Source organism: Gymnoscopelus braueri (assembly GCF_963280865.1).
Source record: "Gymnoscopelus braueri genome assembly, chromosome: 9".
NCBI classification, from domain to species: Eukaryota; Metazoa; Chordata; class Actinopteri; order Myctophiformes; family Myctophidae; genus Gymnoscopelus; species Gymnoscopelus braueri.
The window spans coordinates 19,510,609-19,528,458 of record NC_137610.1 but is presented as its reverse complement, the minus strand read 5'-3'; the positions used below and the strand labels follow the sequence as shown (position 1 = coordinate 19,528,458).

General features: G+C 41.7%; 1 protein-coding gene across 4 annotated transcripts in view; it reads left to right on the top strand.

Moving 5' to 3' along the window:
• LOC308091476 (GTPase HRas) overlaps positions 1-13,843 on the top strand; it is a 38,009-nt gene extending 24,166 nt beyond the window's left edge. For 3 of the 4 annotated variants that reach the window (XM_080437113.1, XM_080437112.1, XM_080437114.1), the window contains exons 2-6: positions 4,409-4,547; positions 6,174-6,352; positions 7,954-8,113; positions 9,169-9,293; positions 9,984-13,843. In XM_080437113.1, the coding sequence (XP_080293239.1) occupies positions 4,437-4,547; positions 6,174-6,352; positions 7,954-8,113; positions 9,169-9,288 (570 nt within the window). In that variant the 5' untranslated portion in view covers positions 4,409-4,436 and the 3' untranslated portion in view covers positions 9,289-9,293; positions 9,984-13,843. Of the gene's footprint in view, positions 1-4,405; positions 4,548-6,173; positions 6,353-7,953; positions 8,114-9,168; positions 9,294-9,983 lie in introns of all 4 variants that reach the window. The other variant, XM_080437111.1, reaches the window with a different exon arrangement.
• The last annotated feature ends 4,007 nt before the right edge of the window (positions 13,844-17,850 follow it).

Genomic DNA, 17,850 nt, shown 5'->3' with positions numbered 1-17,850 from the left:
CTTCAACTTTTTTTTAGCACTCCAATGACGCAGTGAAGCATCAATCAGTCATATGTTTGTTTCACCATTTCCACCCCCACCCCTTCTCTTTCCCCACAATTCCGCTTTCCCTGTGCTACCTAACCGTACCCTTTTACGCAGTGTGGCTGGAGGAACACTCAACAGTGACTGCAGCCATGTCGCTGGCCACGCTATGCTTTTAGACTCTTAGTCTTGTTTTTTGTTTTTCCTTACAGAATTATATACATATGCAGTGCCCATAAAGAACATAGGATGACAGATGAATTTAGGTGCCTATTAAATCATGACGGGTAACATAGTGTTTGTTGCAGGTGTTATGTGTAATTTTGTATTCTATATGTGTGTTGTACCTAAAATAGAATATGTTGTGCCATTAGAATAGACACAGGGGGTGAGTGTGTAAATATTATTCTATTCTATATCTCATTTACTTGTATGTTCCCTTGTTCATTGCACATCACACAGGATAGGATAGGAATACACTACAAGGCCATGAAGGCATCCATTTCAGACGGGAGACTGCTCTGCTGGACACATAGCAGATGGATCTTCTATTCCTAAGTGACAGCAAGACCTCTATTTATGACGGCAGTGTTAAAGTCAGGGTGGGGCAGATACAGATAGTAGGGCCAGAGGGGGATAATATGTCCCTAGTAACATTGATGTCATTGGGCATGCAGCATAACTTTATGGTAAAAGTAGGGATGGTTTTGTTTAGCTTATAGGGTCCTAGTGTTCACATTTATTACATAGCTGTCTTCATTTATATTAAGACTACAAAAAGCGCAACTTGACACATTGCATTGCTTCGAGTCTGACCAGTTCACTTGGTAAAATGGAAATATTTATTTTTGAAGTGGGTGAAATGTGGGCGACGCAGGATAAATAGGATGCCTGAAGTTTACTTTTGACTGTCGCTCTAAAGCAGAAAGTGAAACTGAACTTCATATTCTATTCTCTACTCTGCCATGTCATGGAAAGGTACGGGATTTCCAAGTTATTTCCCCATGAGCTCTGTCACGAGTAATGACATCGCTGACGTTGCCATTCTGTATGATGTCAACTTGAAGTTGTTACCAAGGAAAGCTTCTGTCGTTCTGTGGTTGGTATACAGATATCAATATAATCCTATTATACTTTGTTGAACGTCAAATAGAGAAAATAGCTCATCTACAAACTCACAACGCATCATAGAGCTTGTAGATCAGCTATTTTCGCTGAATGTTCGCCTATAATGACATGCCCAGAAGAGACGCTAGGGTTCATGTGGTTCAGCTGCGTCTTAAGAGACAATGTTGTCCCAACTCGATCAGTATTCTTGAGTGAAACATGACAAGGAGATCAGCAACATTTGGTTCAATATTGGAAAACCACCACGGCTGCATTAGGTTAATCTTCCTCCTCTGTCATTATTACATGATCTTTTCCTGTGTCAGACATGCATTATCAAGTCGTTACCAGGAGGCAGATGTGGTTGTCGTTTGGTAATAGATGTGTCACACATGATGTCATCGCCTACCACAGTTACCAACATCTCTAACAGCTCCACCCATATGACTACTTCCTCTGTTCATTGACTCACCTCCCTCGGCCCTCCCTCTGGTCAGCACTATATTGGTAGTTATACTACACGATCACAATCCTGGTGGCGATTTAACTTTGAGAGTATACAAATGTATAATGTAACCAAATAGACCTGTAAGTTACATTGGTGTACTTTCAGTGTTGCAAATAGAGACATCAATAAATGAACACTGAGGATTTTGCTGTGTGTGTGTGGGGGGGGGGTTGCGCACATGCAAGTACATGAACGCATGCAGGTTGCTCTGAGTCAATAGTCAAGTTGATTGTGCCGACTGTGACGGCACAATCAACACAGACTGCAGTTATTGTGCACATTTGTCAAACCAGTCTGTCTGAATGCTGTTATAACCAAGTAACTACGGTAAAATCTGGATTATTTTCACTGCATTCTTCTTTACTGCTCGATTCAACTGAACCGATTTTAATGTTATAATGGATTATTTTAGGCTAGGACAAAATGTCATGACATTATGGCACTTATGGAACTTGAAGCTTTGTGAATATTTTTTTATTGTACCACAACTATGGTTGCCACCCATCCCGTAAAATACTGAATTGTCCTTTAATTGCCAATTAAATCTCACATCCCGTTTTGAACCAATGCGGTTCAATACGGTTTGTAATGTTTTCTGTGGCGCATGGTGGTCCATCAGACAGCATGCCTCAGAAGAGCAACAGTCTTGTAACGTCAGGAACACCCAGGTTTTTATAGCTGCCCCAAGCATCTCCCAAAACGTTTATGGTATGGAACATCAATTCGATTTCCGTTGTGTATTTACTAGCAAATAGATGTCAATGCTTGCTTGCTACCTGCCATCTAACTCTCACCCCATGAGGTGAGCGAAGCCTCTTCAGTAGACTCTTATTTGTAGAGATATGTATTGTCAGCTGAAGAACAGACTACGCAGAGTGAAATCACTCAATTCCTACAAGACTTCCCTGAGGCAGACATGGTATATTGTTTAATACATCATGAATTCTTGTTCTCCTCATAGAAGGTGGCAACCCTAACCACTACTATTTAATTTCCAATACTGAGTAAATCAGTTCCTCCAAGGTAAAGCACCCCAACAGACCGAAAAACTGCATGACATTCATCTTTGCATTGCACCTCCACCCCCATAACACAGCAATTAAATAATGGGGGGAAAAAAACAACCCAGTAAGTCAAGCCCTTGTTTTTAAAGGTATTGAATCATGTACTGTAACTGGGAAGGGGCTCATTGTCTAGGTGAAAATAATATAAGTTCTGTTTACATTGGGAGTCTGTCCCGTTTCATTAATAACGGTATTCATTTGTGGCCATCTCTGCCCTGTATGTTGACAGGGCATTAACTGGATTCAGTGAGTCCACTGTGGAGACTGAGGGAACACCTGCAGTTATAAAAACCCTCTTCTGGGGCCTCTTGTTCCATCTCTCCTGGGCTGACCCCCTATGGGGGGAATGTAGACGAAATACACAGAAAGGTTAATCTAATAGCCTGTTGATTTGATCCAGCTTAACATAGACTGGGAAACAGATGCCTATTCCTTTTCTTATTAGACCTTTAACAACCTATTTTAAAGCTTTACTTTTACTGTGTTGAGGCGAGGGTCATAAATTCAACAAGCAGATATTTCAAAGCAATGATGTTTAAACTTTGGTACAACATTGGGTTGCATAGCTACCTACCTGGGCATAAGCGGTTCTCAGAAATCACTTGAAGTACATAAACAACTGCACTCAAAACAGATTCTGCCAATATATTTAAAAAAAAACACTAGTCCTGGTACTTAATTGTGGGAAAGTGAAATAGCAGTTTTCATGTTATATTACCCTTGAAGTTCTATATCAACAAAACCGATATGTCACCAATATAAGTGTAACTCGAGCGATGACACCAGTGGGTGAAATGGGTGAGAAAAGGATGTACCAGGATTCTTGTTTTTCTTTTCTTTTCTGTAAATGTACTTTGTGATTTATAAGTTTAATCACATAAGCAACACAAACATGATGGACAATATTTGTTATCATGCCCAGGTAGCTTTCCCACACAAGGTGCTACCGAAGTTCAACATCACTTTGATAATAGTTTGTTTCTTTAGTGTCTGGTGTGCTCTGTCCATGTGGTTGTGTTCAGAGGCAGGCATCGGTAATGTGAAGCCTTGGTGATGAGGATCACTCTGCCAGTGTCACACTGCACTCTTTCTCTCTCTCTCTCTGTGTCTCTCTCTCGCTCCTCTCATGCAGACTCTCACTGCCCTCAATGAGCACGAGAGGATTGGAACATTGAGTACCTTCAGCACATTTTTCACATTCCCCTCTGAGGGTCTCAACCTCAGCCCCTCCGCCACACACACACACACACACACACACACACACACACACACACACACCGCTAACACTCCTGACTGTTGGGTCAGAGATGGTAAGAGCTGTTGTGTTTATATGGGGCTGCACCATTGTTTACGAACAGATTTCTCCTCCCTCCCAGTTTAACCACTTTCTGGCATCCCTATTTTGGGCATGTCATTATAGGCAAAAATGTAACAAATGTTAAAACAGCAGATCTACAAGCTCATAATGCATCACAATGAGGCACAACGTTGTGAGCCATCTGATAGAAAAATCAACTAAAGACATAAAACAACCTATATGTTGGCCTTACAGTCAGAGCTTCAATTCTATAATATCTGATTCGGTGTCTGTCACCCGCTAATGTTTCTGGGTTACAAGCTCAACCTGGGGATATGTTATATATTTAATTTTGCCGGCACGGTTGCTAAGCTCTCTGTGGTCTTTGTGTTGTCTTTGATGCAGCAGCGGAGTGTGGTGAGCAGCAGCACAGAGGATGACGGAGTACAAACTGGTGGTGGTGGGAGCTGGAGGTGTGGGCAAGAGCGCACTCACCATCCAGCTCATCCAGAACCACTTTGTGGATGAATATGACCCCACCATCGAGGTATGTATGGCACACTTCTGCACATGCTCAGACACCTCGAGTCATCTAACCAGAGGTGGTGGTGGTGTTTAGCGGTAGTAAATGTCCACAAAGGACAACGTGTGTGTGTGTGTGTGTGTGTGTGTGTGTGCGGTAGTAAATGTCCACAAAGGACAACGTGTGTGTGTGTGTGTGTGTGTGTGTGTGTGTGTGTGTGTGTGTGTGTGTGTGTGTGTGTGTGTGTGTGTGTGTGTGTGTGTGTGTGTGTGTGTGTGTGTGTGTGTGTGTGTGTGTGTGTGTGTGTGTGTGTGTGTGTGTGTGTGTGTGTGTGTGTGTGTGTGTGTGTGTGTGTGTGTGTGTGTGTGTGTGTTCTGTGTTCTTTGTTTTGGCAATATCATTTTTGCAAATATTTTGGCGTGGTGAGGTTTACACAGTCAGTTCTCAAAAGGTGTATACACACACACACTTATACATACATACAGTATATTGTGTGTGTGTATATACATAGATGTTGATATATAGAGATAGAGTGTAGTATTTGTGCACTTTGTATTATGTACACAGTAATAGCAAAGCAGTGTGTCGAGAGCCCCTTGTCTTCACATCTGCCACTGACCACCACGTCAGTATTGTCTGACATCTTGCCCCTGGAATTGTTCTGTTTTACCGCAAAGACCAGCACTCCCCAAAACCAACTTATTTAATTTATGAGCAGATGCTCTATCAATTCAATTCTCCAAAAAGGCCAGGTTTTGGAAGAAGTTCCCTAATCTAGTTTGGAGGTGAAGCATTTAGTCTGCCCTAGTACCTTGCAATTCCATTTGTCTTTGCCACGAGAAAGAAATATTTAGACAGGGCAAAGAATTGACAGAGCTAGAGAGAATGTTTTGTCCTCTCTTCTGTTTCCCCTCTCTCTTTCTCACCACGCCTGCCTCTGGCCGGACAATGTCCTTTTTGTGTATGTGCATTCCTAGCCCCTATGCTCTAACACACAAAGGGACTGCACTCCATGTTTGTGTGGCTGGGTTGGAAGGCTAAACATTGGCTACACTGCCCCTCTGACGGCCTGCTGCTCATCTGGCGGGGACTGGACAGAGAATTTATTTTAATGCCAGATATTGGCTAGTTCATTCTCAGCATCTTCAGCTCCCTGGGCATCATTTTAGATTTGAGATCAGTGTCGATACCCGTTATTCAACACTAATACCAAAATAATACTTTTTCTTATCTTACATTTAAAAAACAAAAAACAAAACAAAAAACATCTTGAATGAATTAAACAAATACATGATTTCGTTATAGAGGAATACATAAAAGATATCTATATCTATCTATCTATCGATAATATGTGCGTGTGTTTATGTCTAGTATGAATACAATATTAAATGTGAATATAACCGTCTATGAGTTGACTGCCCCCTAAAAGGAGTTAGAATGTTTGGTCAGCTTTTTATACTAGCTGCTACAGATGTGATTTGGTGGTTGCTTAAAAAGTATCAGCGTTCAATCCAACCTCAATTGACTTCCATCTCAATCATATTTATTTAATGTATTTTCACTGGAACAGTGAACAGTCATTGCGCACTGTTCATGAATTTTTGCCACATTCTCTACAGTGCTCTAAAATACTGGAATACCCTTTTTCAGGATTCATACCGGAAGCAGGTGGTGATTGACGGGGAGACGTGTCTCCTGGACATCCTGGACACTGCAGGTCAGGAGGAGTACAGCGCTATGAGGGACCAGTATATGAGGACAGGGGAGGGCTTTCTCTGTGTCTTCGCCATCAACAACACCAAGTCCTTTGAGGACATTCACCAGTACAGGTGTGTGTGTGTGTGTGTGTGTGTGGGGGGGGGGGGATAGGGGATTCACACAATGATGACTATGCAGATGATGAGATCTATTATTGTTTATTTAATTGGTGCGTTAAAGTGCTTCGTATGGCTGTTTGTATTATGTGCTATGTTTGTGTGTTTTGGGTGCTCTCATAGGATCTGGGTGGGGAGGGGTGCGCGTGTGTGTGCGCGCGTGCGCCAGAGCCCTGCAGTAGCTGGATGATGTCATGTTGTAGCGTTTAACACAGCTAAAGAAAGCTTAGCCTCCGACTGTAAGATTACAGCACACTGCCAATGAAATTGATCCTGACTCAATTAGAGCAGAGGGGAGAGGGAGCATGCCCAAGGACAGAGAAGGAGAAAGGGAAGGAGAGATCAGAGAAAAATCTGATGGCAATGATGGTATATTATTTTATGCGATAACGTTGGGATTATCTGACCACAACCAGCCTTGTGTGCGCTATGTCGAGGTGACCGCATTCTGCATGGCCTTGCACGGCCTTGTTTGTGCCGCATTCGACACAACTAACCACTGACATCACTTGGAAAGGATGAACCTTCACACAGCCCACAAAAGCATGTATGAGCTTAGACTACATGCTAGGAATAGGTGCAGGTCAAGGCTCTGCAGCATTATTTAAAGATCCTTCGTTCATTTGTCCGGCACAGCGCGTGAGAAATCTCTATATAACTGAATGCTCTTCCAATGGCTGATTTATACTTGGTTCCCACGCAATGTCGCGCATAGCATAGCAAATGTTCAAGTACATTGCAGATCTACAAGCTCGCGCAACGCGTCGCTAAACCGCAACACCGACATGCAACTAAGTATAAATCAACCTTCATGTTGGCACACAGCGTACCACCTGCCTGCTGTTTGGCCTAGTCTCTACACAAGCATTGTCTTTCACTTGTACTCTGGACGTGAACCCACCGGTGCTGTCATCCCAGAGTGCACAGCCCAATAAGACTATAGCTGCTTATTTGTTTTCACAGGGGTATTCTCAATTCTGCGCTACTAGACTTTATATGCCTGCGTGACCAGCAAATTACAAGGCACTGTGTCATCTCAATAGCGCATCAGATGAGTGTGGTCATAAAATGCCATTCGCGGGGTCTGTCTCAAGCTGTGTGTTGGACACGGGGGGCTGACCGTAGCAAATGTAACCTGCAGTCCTTCAGCTCAGGGAGAAATGTTGCGGAGGCAGAAGCCACAGGACCGGGGCTGATAGATTGATCTGACCCACTCCCCTCAGTCAGTCCCTCAGCTGGCTAGCTTTCAGGCTGGCTGCTGTGGTGATGAGGTAATGCTGCCTGCTTGCTGTCCACCTCCCCCCTCCTTTCTCCAGCAGTGCAGCACAGCCCAGCCCCAGCAGGCCCCCGGCTCTTCCTCAGGGTCCTAGTGCTCCCCGGCTGGTTTGGCTCTCTGGTGGTAGAGCTGCTGTTGTTTATGAAGCAGGGAGGATTCTTGACAGAGGAGAATGCTGTATGCACGTGAATAAACACTAGGGCGTGTCCACGGACCCAAAAAGACTAGACGGAATAGAAAATGTGAATAAACGTGTCTATTTTTCACTTCCCCTTCACAGAGAACAGATTAAACGTGTCAAGGATTCCGATGATGTTCCCATGGTGCTTGTGGGGAATAAATGTGACCTGCCAGCACGCACGGTAGACACACGGCAAGCACAGGAGCTGGCCCGTTCGTACGGCATCCCTTACATCGAAACCTCTGCCAAGACACGACAGGTAACCGACCGTACAAGTACACAACCTCAAGTACACAACCTCACTCAGATGCAAAGGCAAGAACAACAGCAGGGTCTAATAACGGCTCCCCTGTGGTGTCAGACTTGCCCAAATATGGAGGGACGGCAGGAAGGCAGATCTGAGATTTATGAATTCACAAAATGTGAAGAATATTCACACACACACACACACACACACATACACACATACACACACACACACACACACACAAGCAGTACGTATCAAATATTCTGCAGCATGCACAAGAAATTAGGCGCTGATTTGCTAGATTAGTCTCAGACAGACACACAGACAGACCCTCTTCTAGATGGCTTGCCCCCTGGGAGCCACGGCGTAGAAACCTTCCATCTAACTCTGAACATGCAAACGGATAACAGACTCAATTCCCAGCCTCATCTAAAAAAAAAACAAGTGTTCTGCTACACAAATCACTCAATGTAGGCTACTGTAATTGTGCCTCGTTTACCATCCTCTTACAACATGTCGTTGTGAAGAAGGCAGAGGTTATTATTTGCACTCTGTGAGGTTTAAAAGGTGGACATTTTGTCCTGCAAACCCATATATTTTTTTAAATGTGTTCTCACTTTTTCTTTTAAACGGAGCATAGATTGGAGAACTGGACTCCAGGAGTGTGGTCGAAATTATTCTCTTTTTAACGACTACAAAAAAGAATACGACTTTTCATAAATAATGAAAATATTCTATTTCCCCCATAATATCTTGCAGATATCCAGTTATTGTACGTTTTCACAGATATACATGCCTATTACATACACATACAGAGCAGTGAGAGATGTGTTTTGCTGTGCTGGGAACATTCTATTATTCGGCAGGTGATGACTCATGGCCAGGTTGCTTTGCCTTGAAAACTGTTGAAAGGCTTGTGAAGGGTGATTCTCTGCACACTGTCCATCATACAGTACATGTACATTATAATATGTACTTCCATATAGACTAACACATTCAGTGCTTTAATGGTAAGTCAGTTATTCAAATTCTAAATTCATACTGTTTTTGATCATTGTTGTGTGCAGGGAGTGGAAGATGCCTTCTACACGCTGGTGAGAGAGATCAGACAGCACAAGCTGAGAAAGTTGAACCCTCCTGATGAGAGTGGTCAGGACTGTATGAGCTGTCGCTGTGTGGTATCGTGATGCAGGTAAGACATCTTCCCCTGGATCTTTGCACTGTGAAATCCTCTGTGTTCATTTAACTCTGAGAGTGTACACTCTACACTGAGTCACAAATGTATAAATTCATGCTGAGAATTTGACTGTGTACTTTTCAAAGTTGCAAACTTTACCAGTGGATAGCTACAGTATCTGCGCCTGTTGTACAGGAACATTTATACTTTCAAAATCTTCAGTGTTAATTTAACGGGGTCCATTTGGCTACATTTGTACTCTCTGAGATGAATCCTGAGGATTTTACTGTGTAAGCATATGACTGCATCATTAAAGGACCAATCAGTGATACATACATAAAACATAAACAAATGGATAGCTCCACGACCAAGAATGTCTTAATTGACTAAAAACTGATATGTTATTAGAAAATTGTATATGTTGTATTTTGGGTCTGTAATAGGTTTGTTTACATTGGTAATATTTGCAAACATTGGAGTAAGAAAATACCTATATTGTCATTTATGATGAGAGAAAAAAGTTCCAAATAGCACATTTTCCATCCTACAAATCAAATGCTTTAAGAATGCATGTGAATATAACCTAATTTATATGTTCAAATCAATCCCGCATTGGGCCTTTTAAGAATGTTTCCATTTGATTTTCCAATCAATGCAACAACACGACAGGTGTAATTGAATTTCTCGTTTTCTTTCCCTCTCTAGCTCACCGTTGCAGGGTGAGGATAGGATCTACAGTACGATGCATAGAGGCAGCATGGACTTTGAAGATTGAAAGCTGAAACAACACGAACATAAACTTTTCAAAAGAGATGGCGGTCAAAGCAAAAGCAAGCGAGCAAGGAAAACCACCACACTTGACTGTACCATAGACCTTTATTGAAAGGAGGACTTGGACCCTTGGCCTAAATGGCTGGCAGAACTAGGTTCCCCTAGGATGGTCCGTCCTCTCTTTCGGTCCATGTCTGCCTATGAGCACCACCACTAATGACTGTCGACTCCAGTGTGATCTCGCTGGGCAGCTCCCTGAGTTCCTGCTAACTTATTGTTTTACAGTCTCAACACTGGTCTTAAAGGGGGCATCACCCGCCCTCTCACACCTTGAAAGCCTAATTCCCTGGCCCCCGCCCCACCCCCACCTGCTCCCCCTGGAAAGACTGACTGGACTGGACTGGATATTGTTTTAACCGAACCCACTCATAAAAACCGCATTCCGCTTGACCACACCATGCCTGTTGCTTCTAGAGTGGCTGTGCAGTAACCTCATTATACTGGATGCAGGGGTATGAAGTCTGACATGAGATGCCATGTAGGAATGATTCGATTTTAAACGTCGTTCACTGGTTCACCTGGCCATAAAATGTTTTACTTTACAGAGATTTTTTTTATATATATATATATAATTATTGATTTGATTTCTCTCTCTCTCTCTCTCTGATTGAGGGTTATGAAAGTGATCACTCAGCGCTGTTAAGTGAGTAGGGATGTTTATTTCAGGCGACATGTGATTGCCATGTTTAAGGACCTGTCAAACTTAGCCAGAAGCCCATTGCGTATGGATGGGGATCTGCATTTGATGAAAAAAAGATGGACTCATGTTCAGAGATTGCAGCTGCCTTCACCCCCTTGTGGATCCCAATTTTTGTGTTCTAAAGATTCTCTTTGGGGAATAATAATGGTAATGGCTAGTGTAGGTTCTGGTGCAATAGGATTGTTTATCTGATTTAAAACGGATTGGGAATAAACCATCTCTCACGCCTACTTATCGTGTATTTCTTTGGTTTGCGAAAGAAGGCGCTACAGACCATTACCGGTAATTGTTGCCGCCATCTTCATGGTTGCCAAGACTGAAGTGACGTTTTCAGAACGGAAGACTAGCAATCCCTTTACAGCCATGCAGTGGGCAGGACAGTGGCAGGCCATGGTTTCAGACAAAATAGCAACCATCTTTCTTGTTGGATTTAATTTAGATAACTATGGTGTACGACTGGTATTTACTATAAGGCAACATATTGCAGCCTTTCAGTAGATAGCAGGTGCTGTTCCTCTGTTTATAAGGCTCAGGAATTGGGGTCCAGGAAGGTCTCATGTTCCTGGGCCCAAGAGAATAAATATCACCAGTTAGTTTCACCAGAGTGTAACGCACAAGTCCTGCCTTCAGAGTATGGACGATCTGTGGAACAATAGGCTACATACACCAAACTATCCTCAAACTGCTTCTCTTTCTATTCACAACTGCCGCCTCACCTCTTGAAAGGAACAATAACCAGTATAGGTGCTCCATATTAATTTGTGGAACTTACGTATAATAATGAATTTGATGTTGAGTTTTGGAGGTGCATTGCTTTGTTTCCTTAATATTGACTAGCTTGTGCTCTCCTATGATTAACTGCATTTGTTTGCTGCCTACATGGAAAAAGACTGTGTTTATCTTGCCTTATCTGTTAGCTAGCTAGTACCTCATGTATGCAGTGAATTCTGCTTGAGACAAGTGTGGTGTTCTGTGCGTTTTCATCGTTTTGTGTATGACTGAAGAAATGTTGAGATTAGACTTGCACTGTACTGTACAGTATTTGATGTTGCATTATCTTAAGAAAGGCCAACCAATCACCCCAAACACTACATTAATGGGATTTATTTCTTTTTTTATGGCATGCATGTCAGAAGATGTAAGTCTAATGTGACAAATGCAATGCCAAAACCTTCCTTTTGACATGACTCACTACAACACCCTCTGGTTTAACGCACTGTGGCTATTTTTATTCATTCAGAGTTTAAATTGTGAATTTCCATTAAAATAATATAAAAGCCAACCACATTTGAGCTTTTTTCTGTGAAGTAGATTAAATTAATGCAAAAGATTTTATTTTATTGTAACAATAGGGTTGCCCCCCTCATAGTCAATTAATTGGTCCTTTTAGGATTAGTCATACAAGAATTTCTTGGTCGATTAGTTGATTTAAATTTTTCCACAGAATTAGTTATTTCCAGAAGTACATACCTTTCTGGGATGTACAAGATGTCAAAAAGGTGCAATGCATGCATGTGTGCATCATTGCATGAGGAAAGCTCAATTTTACAGATTTATCAAATACATTTTAATGCGTTAGTCAACAAAGACCTTTACCATTACTCGACTAAGAATTTCTTAAGTCGAAAGCTCGGCTACCTGTTATCTTGTTACCTTTACAACTGTTTGCCATGACTTGACATGAATGGTGCTCACAATGCATTTTCTGTGTGTGGACTATAGGACAGACTTCCCTTGAATCCCTAAAATAAATTGTACTGTGTCCCAAGAAATCCATCTAATTCCTCTCATGCCAAAATCAAATTAAACCACCTGAAATGAGAGTAACCGACCTGGACCCTCCACTTCAAGAGGCTTCCAATGTTTGGACCTAACTTCCCTGACTGGAGTACTCCAGGTAGCCCATGCTGGGACACTAATCTGTTGGTAGAACAGTTAAACAGAATGAAGAAATGGCATGGCTTCATCCCCAGAAACTGTGGACACATTTTCACCATTATTACCATGCAAAAGTCAGAGACCTGTTTTTGTGTGAAGATTATGTTGTCGTTATCCGGATGTCTTGAAATACTCTCCAATGTTTCCTGAGTTTCAAAAATGATGAAGATCCTCCTTTACTTTGTGGCTTGGTTGAATTTGTACAGTTCTAGTAAAGCTTGTTCATTCTCACATGACTAAAAGACATTTTTGGAAATATTGTCGATGAAGATAGTGTTCAGATTGTTTTTCTCTAAATAATTTTAATTGTTATTTTGGTGGGGAGAAAAAGGGTATAAAACTGTGAATGTATCTAAATGAGTTAGAGATACTGTTTGATTTACGCTGAGGAACTGTTTTAACACATTTGAGGTAAAAAAAAAAGAAATGTTGAAAAGAATATGGACGATATTAAACTTTCCTACCATTTCCCCAAATGTGTACATTTAAGGTTGAGCTAATAGCGCCACTGTTGATCCCGATTATAGCCTCATTGCACGACGGAGTCGCGCACCAAAAATAGCCAATTCACAAGCTCACAATGTGTCACGGATGCGACACTTATCTTGTAGACCTGCTATTATCGGCACACGACTCAGTCATACGACGAAGTATACATCTGGCATTAGTTGTTTCTATGGTTGATTTTCTTCATGGAAAAGGGTGTGGTGTGGTTCTTAACGTGTACTGACAGTCCCTAGTCCTCATGTCTTCTACCTGTGTTCAACAATATATAAGATCTGTGATGATAATACCATACAAATCTATGCATTAAATGCCCATTAAATCAGAATTTTAATGTCAAGTTGCAAAAGGGATACATGGCCAGCAAACCACAGGTGTATGTGTCTGAATAGCTGGGAAGCATGACAAAAACCATATGAAACAATGGGAGTTCTGCACAAAGATACAGAGGGTCTAAGGGATTGCTTCTCCCTTGCAAAGTGTGTAACGAGGAGGTCTGAAAATGAAATGTCAAATATTTTACTTTAATGTATTTACTCTCCAGCAATGTGGCAAATGTATAACAGGACAGGAATAAAGATGTCAAGATGAACACATGTCCCAGTGCCATGTCTGTAAACTATTGTGACTACTACCTCTCTAATTGGACAGAACTGCCATCTACAGGCCGATGTACAGTAGTGTTTACACTTTCAGAGTTCACACTGGATTTCACTGTCCAGTTGGATTGACCCAGGTTTGTCATGTCATTGTCCAACTTTAGTTTGACGTGATTACTAAGCTTAGTTTATATATTTTTTTACGCAACTTTGCCGTTATTCAGTCCAGATACCAAACAATGTGAACAAGCACATTGTTGCATTAACCTCCTTCAGTAATGAACCAAGGAATTTGGGGCAAGAGTACATCATGTTTCATAACAATGCAATTACATTTGATTATTAGATTATACAGGCTAATAGTGTTGACTAACTGCTTTTAACTTCATATGTGTGTAGTTAATATTCTACTGGAAACCCTCATAGGGCCCACGTTAAACCCAGACAGGTTGTGAACTTGTATGATGGCTTAGCAGATGAGATTAAGCTTGGTTGCTAAAAGTAGCATGTTGGGCAATTTGAGTTAACATAATCAGCTAATTAATCACCAAAAAGCTTTAATTTAGCTTCCAATTAACTTAGAAAGGTGAATAGGTTATTAGCATAATTTGCATTTATTATGTAAACATTTGGTCAAAATCAAGAAATTGCTATATTTTAGTTTTTAGTGAACTTAGACAGGTGAAGGCGAGAGTGGGATCAAAGGCATTGTGATAAAATCCTGGAGGAGTTCCAGACACACTTTCATAAAATCCTGTACAGCATTGTGAATGGACAGGTGGCTCCAGCTTCTGCTTCAGATTGGTGAACAGCAGAGCAATGATTTTCTAGCTTTTCTTCCAGAAGGCTTCCATAGCACCACTGAGAAGAGAGACAAAACCATGGAGGTGATGAAGAAAGCCATGACTGTTAAAGGCACGGCCATCTACGACATGGATGCCCACTTTGCTCAACTCTAGTAGTGGGGCAGTAGCGGCGCGGCATAGACTTTAAAGATTTATTTGATGAAGAGCTCAGCCCTGTTCCACCATCACTCATCGATGAATATTGTTGCCTGAGGAAGGATGACAAGTCTGTCCTCGGCAATAAATTACGAGTACCTGATGAAAATCATCCACTTCCCAATGTTGTCCTGTGTGACGCAAGTCAGCTGCTCCAACACATTGTCTGGCCCGTGGCAGGTAAAATCAGGGACATTGCCTCTAGCATGAATGTGACGCCTCGCCAATGCCTATACTGCAGCTGAAGCTGATGAGACCTTCGTCATGAGGGGTCTGACATCACCCTCATTAGCTACATTACATGTTGCAGACAGCTGGAACAGGGATGGCCACCATAGCACCACCTAAGGGATGACACTGACATATTTGTCCTGTTAGTGTACTGGGTTTGGAAGGCCGAACTTCAATAAGCAGTGCCGATGGAGAAATGGGATGACCATCCTGGACATAAATGCCACTATCAGGCCATGGGGTGAGCAATCTGGGAACCCATTCGGTTTCTTAATGAGTAAACATACTCTGGGAAGTCTGATGATTTTGAATTGCTTTCATTTTATCGTAAACGTTCATAGGAAACACCATTACTGGGTCCATGAAATTTCAAGTATAACTCATTCATGATAAAAAATGAAAAGAAACCCACACATAAGCTTCTTGAACTGTTTTATACAGGACACACTGTACTTCCGGGATGATGACTGTTGAAAGGCTGTGAGGTCAATGCTGGGAAAGCAGGTCAGATTTATTACACCCAGGCAATCAAAAGGAAATCAGATTGTGTGCGCACGTGTTTAAGTGTGGCAGGGGCAGTATATATGTGATAGTTAAAGTCTTTAACCACTTAAGCCCTATGCACTACAAGCTCACAACGATCTGCTATTTTCACTCATTCAGACATTTTGATATATACGTTATTTTTTTACATTTCGTCTATAACGACCAAAATAGGGACAGATTAATAGTATGTCATGTATTTTTCCAAAACGTGGTCAGCAAATACACTGACTATATTCACATCACTAAAAAATAAGAATAATTTGAATATGAAACGCCATGAAATCAATATGTTTTTGTCTGGTTTGACAGGGTCTGTATAACAGGTGTACAACTTTTGGGCGTGGTTCTCTGCCTTCTTATCCTAGTTTGCCCTTCTCCATATTATGGTACATGATAGTGTGATTCTGTGAACCTTGACCCAGCTCTTTTGACAGAATGATCATTTCAAAAAGCTACAGCACAAACCCACCCAGTGGCAGTAGTTAGTCCAATAATATGTCAAATTAATTAAATTAACTGTAGAATTTGTTAATTTGGGTCACTGTCATATTTAGGTTATGTAGTCTAGTTACTGCTATTTACGGTTAAGCTGAAATTGCATAAATATGAGGTTATCCTGTCATTGGCCTGCATGGGTGGTAAAAGATGACTGGTTACCCATTAACCCTAGAAAGAGGAAAACATTCAGAGTCTGTGACAAAAAAGATACAAACCAAGAAGTGTCTTTGCCCGGATTTAAGTAACCATGGCATCCTACGACAGTGTGGATCCAATTAAGAAAATGCTTCCCAAGGTAAGAATATGTCTCTACATTTGATGTATTTACACTTTCTCTGAAGTAATAAAGATGTTTATAACCTAGGAATAAGAACCTTGCACACAGTACCTTCAAGCACCTTAAGTGCTAGGACAACGGTCAAACTGTTCTCTCTCTTAATACTGCTGCTTTTCATATTCCTTCCTTTTTTGTATATACGCGTATGCTTATTGTCTCCGCCAGGCCGAAAGGCATGGCGAGAGAGTATGTTTTGCCCCCTGTCTGTCCGTCCGTCCGTCCGTGTGTGTGTCCGTGTGTGTGTGTGTGTGTGTCCGTCCTGTCTGTGTGTTAGCAGCTAATCTCCGGCACCGTTGGCCCGGTCGCTCCGAAACTGTGCACACACACTCCCTGGATGCCAATTCAGAACCTCTGCCCCAATTTCTTCACATGGGCCTGTTATAGCGCCACCAGGAGGCCGATTTGTGCAAAACCCATTTTTTTACATTACTCCTACAGATTTTATCCAAACGTCATGCAAATCGGTACACAGTATCTCTATAGTCATGTGATCAACACAAATCTGTCCGATTTCCCATATTCCATCCTCATTGCCTATGGTTGGCTTCCAAAGTTTGCGGGATTGGTCCGTTTTGAACAAAAAGCCTCAAACTATGCACGCAGCTTGCGATTTCCGTGAATTTTCACACACGCATTCCCACTAGGCCGAGGAAGAAATGCCACCCTTTTCACATTGGCCTGTTATAGCGCCACCAGCAGGTCTAATTTAGCAAAACACATTTTTGGAACAAAATGCCTCAAATCATGAATGCAGTGTCTGATTGCCGTGAAAGACCTAAGAATAAATGGCACCCTTTTCACATTGGCCTATTATAGCGCCACCAGGAGGCCAAAATAACATACCTGACCTGGCGGAGACCTGTGCTCCGAGGAGCACTTTTTCTAGTTATTATTGCAATTGTCACTGTTATGCTACAATGTCTGAGGTGAAAACAATTATACTCTTATGTGCCTGTACACAAGATGTAACAATAAAGATGGACCATGGACCTTGAATATCACCAGTATAGTAGTATTTTCCCTTTTCAGACATATATGATTAGTGTCTGATTGTTCTGTTTTCTATCTTTACACACAGATATATGCCCATAGGAGACATGTAGCACATGAAATATTTGTTGCACGGACCCACTACAATTACCTTGTGCCAATGATGGATAAATATGGTAATAATACGCACAAAAGAATCCATATATGATGTTCTTACTGTACAGCCTGTTACTCTCCTCATTCATGCACATTTTTTGTTTTTAGTTTTTTTGTAATAAATGTTCCCTGTTTCTACAGTTTTCAATGATGGCACTGTAAAGGACTTGATGAGTTTAAGGGGCACCATCCCTGCCTTGTACAGAGGTAGCAATTACATTCACCTTGAGAAGTTGAAACA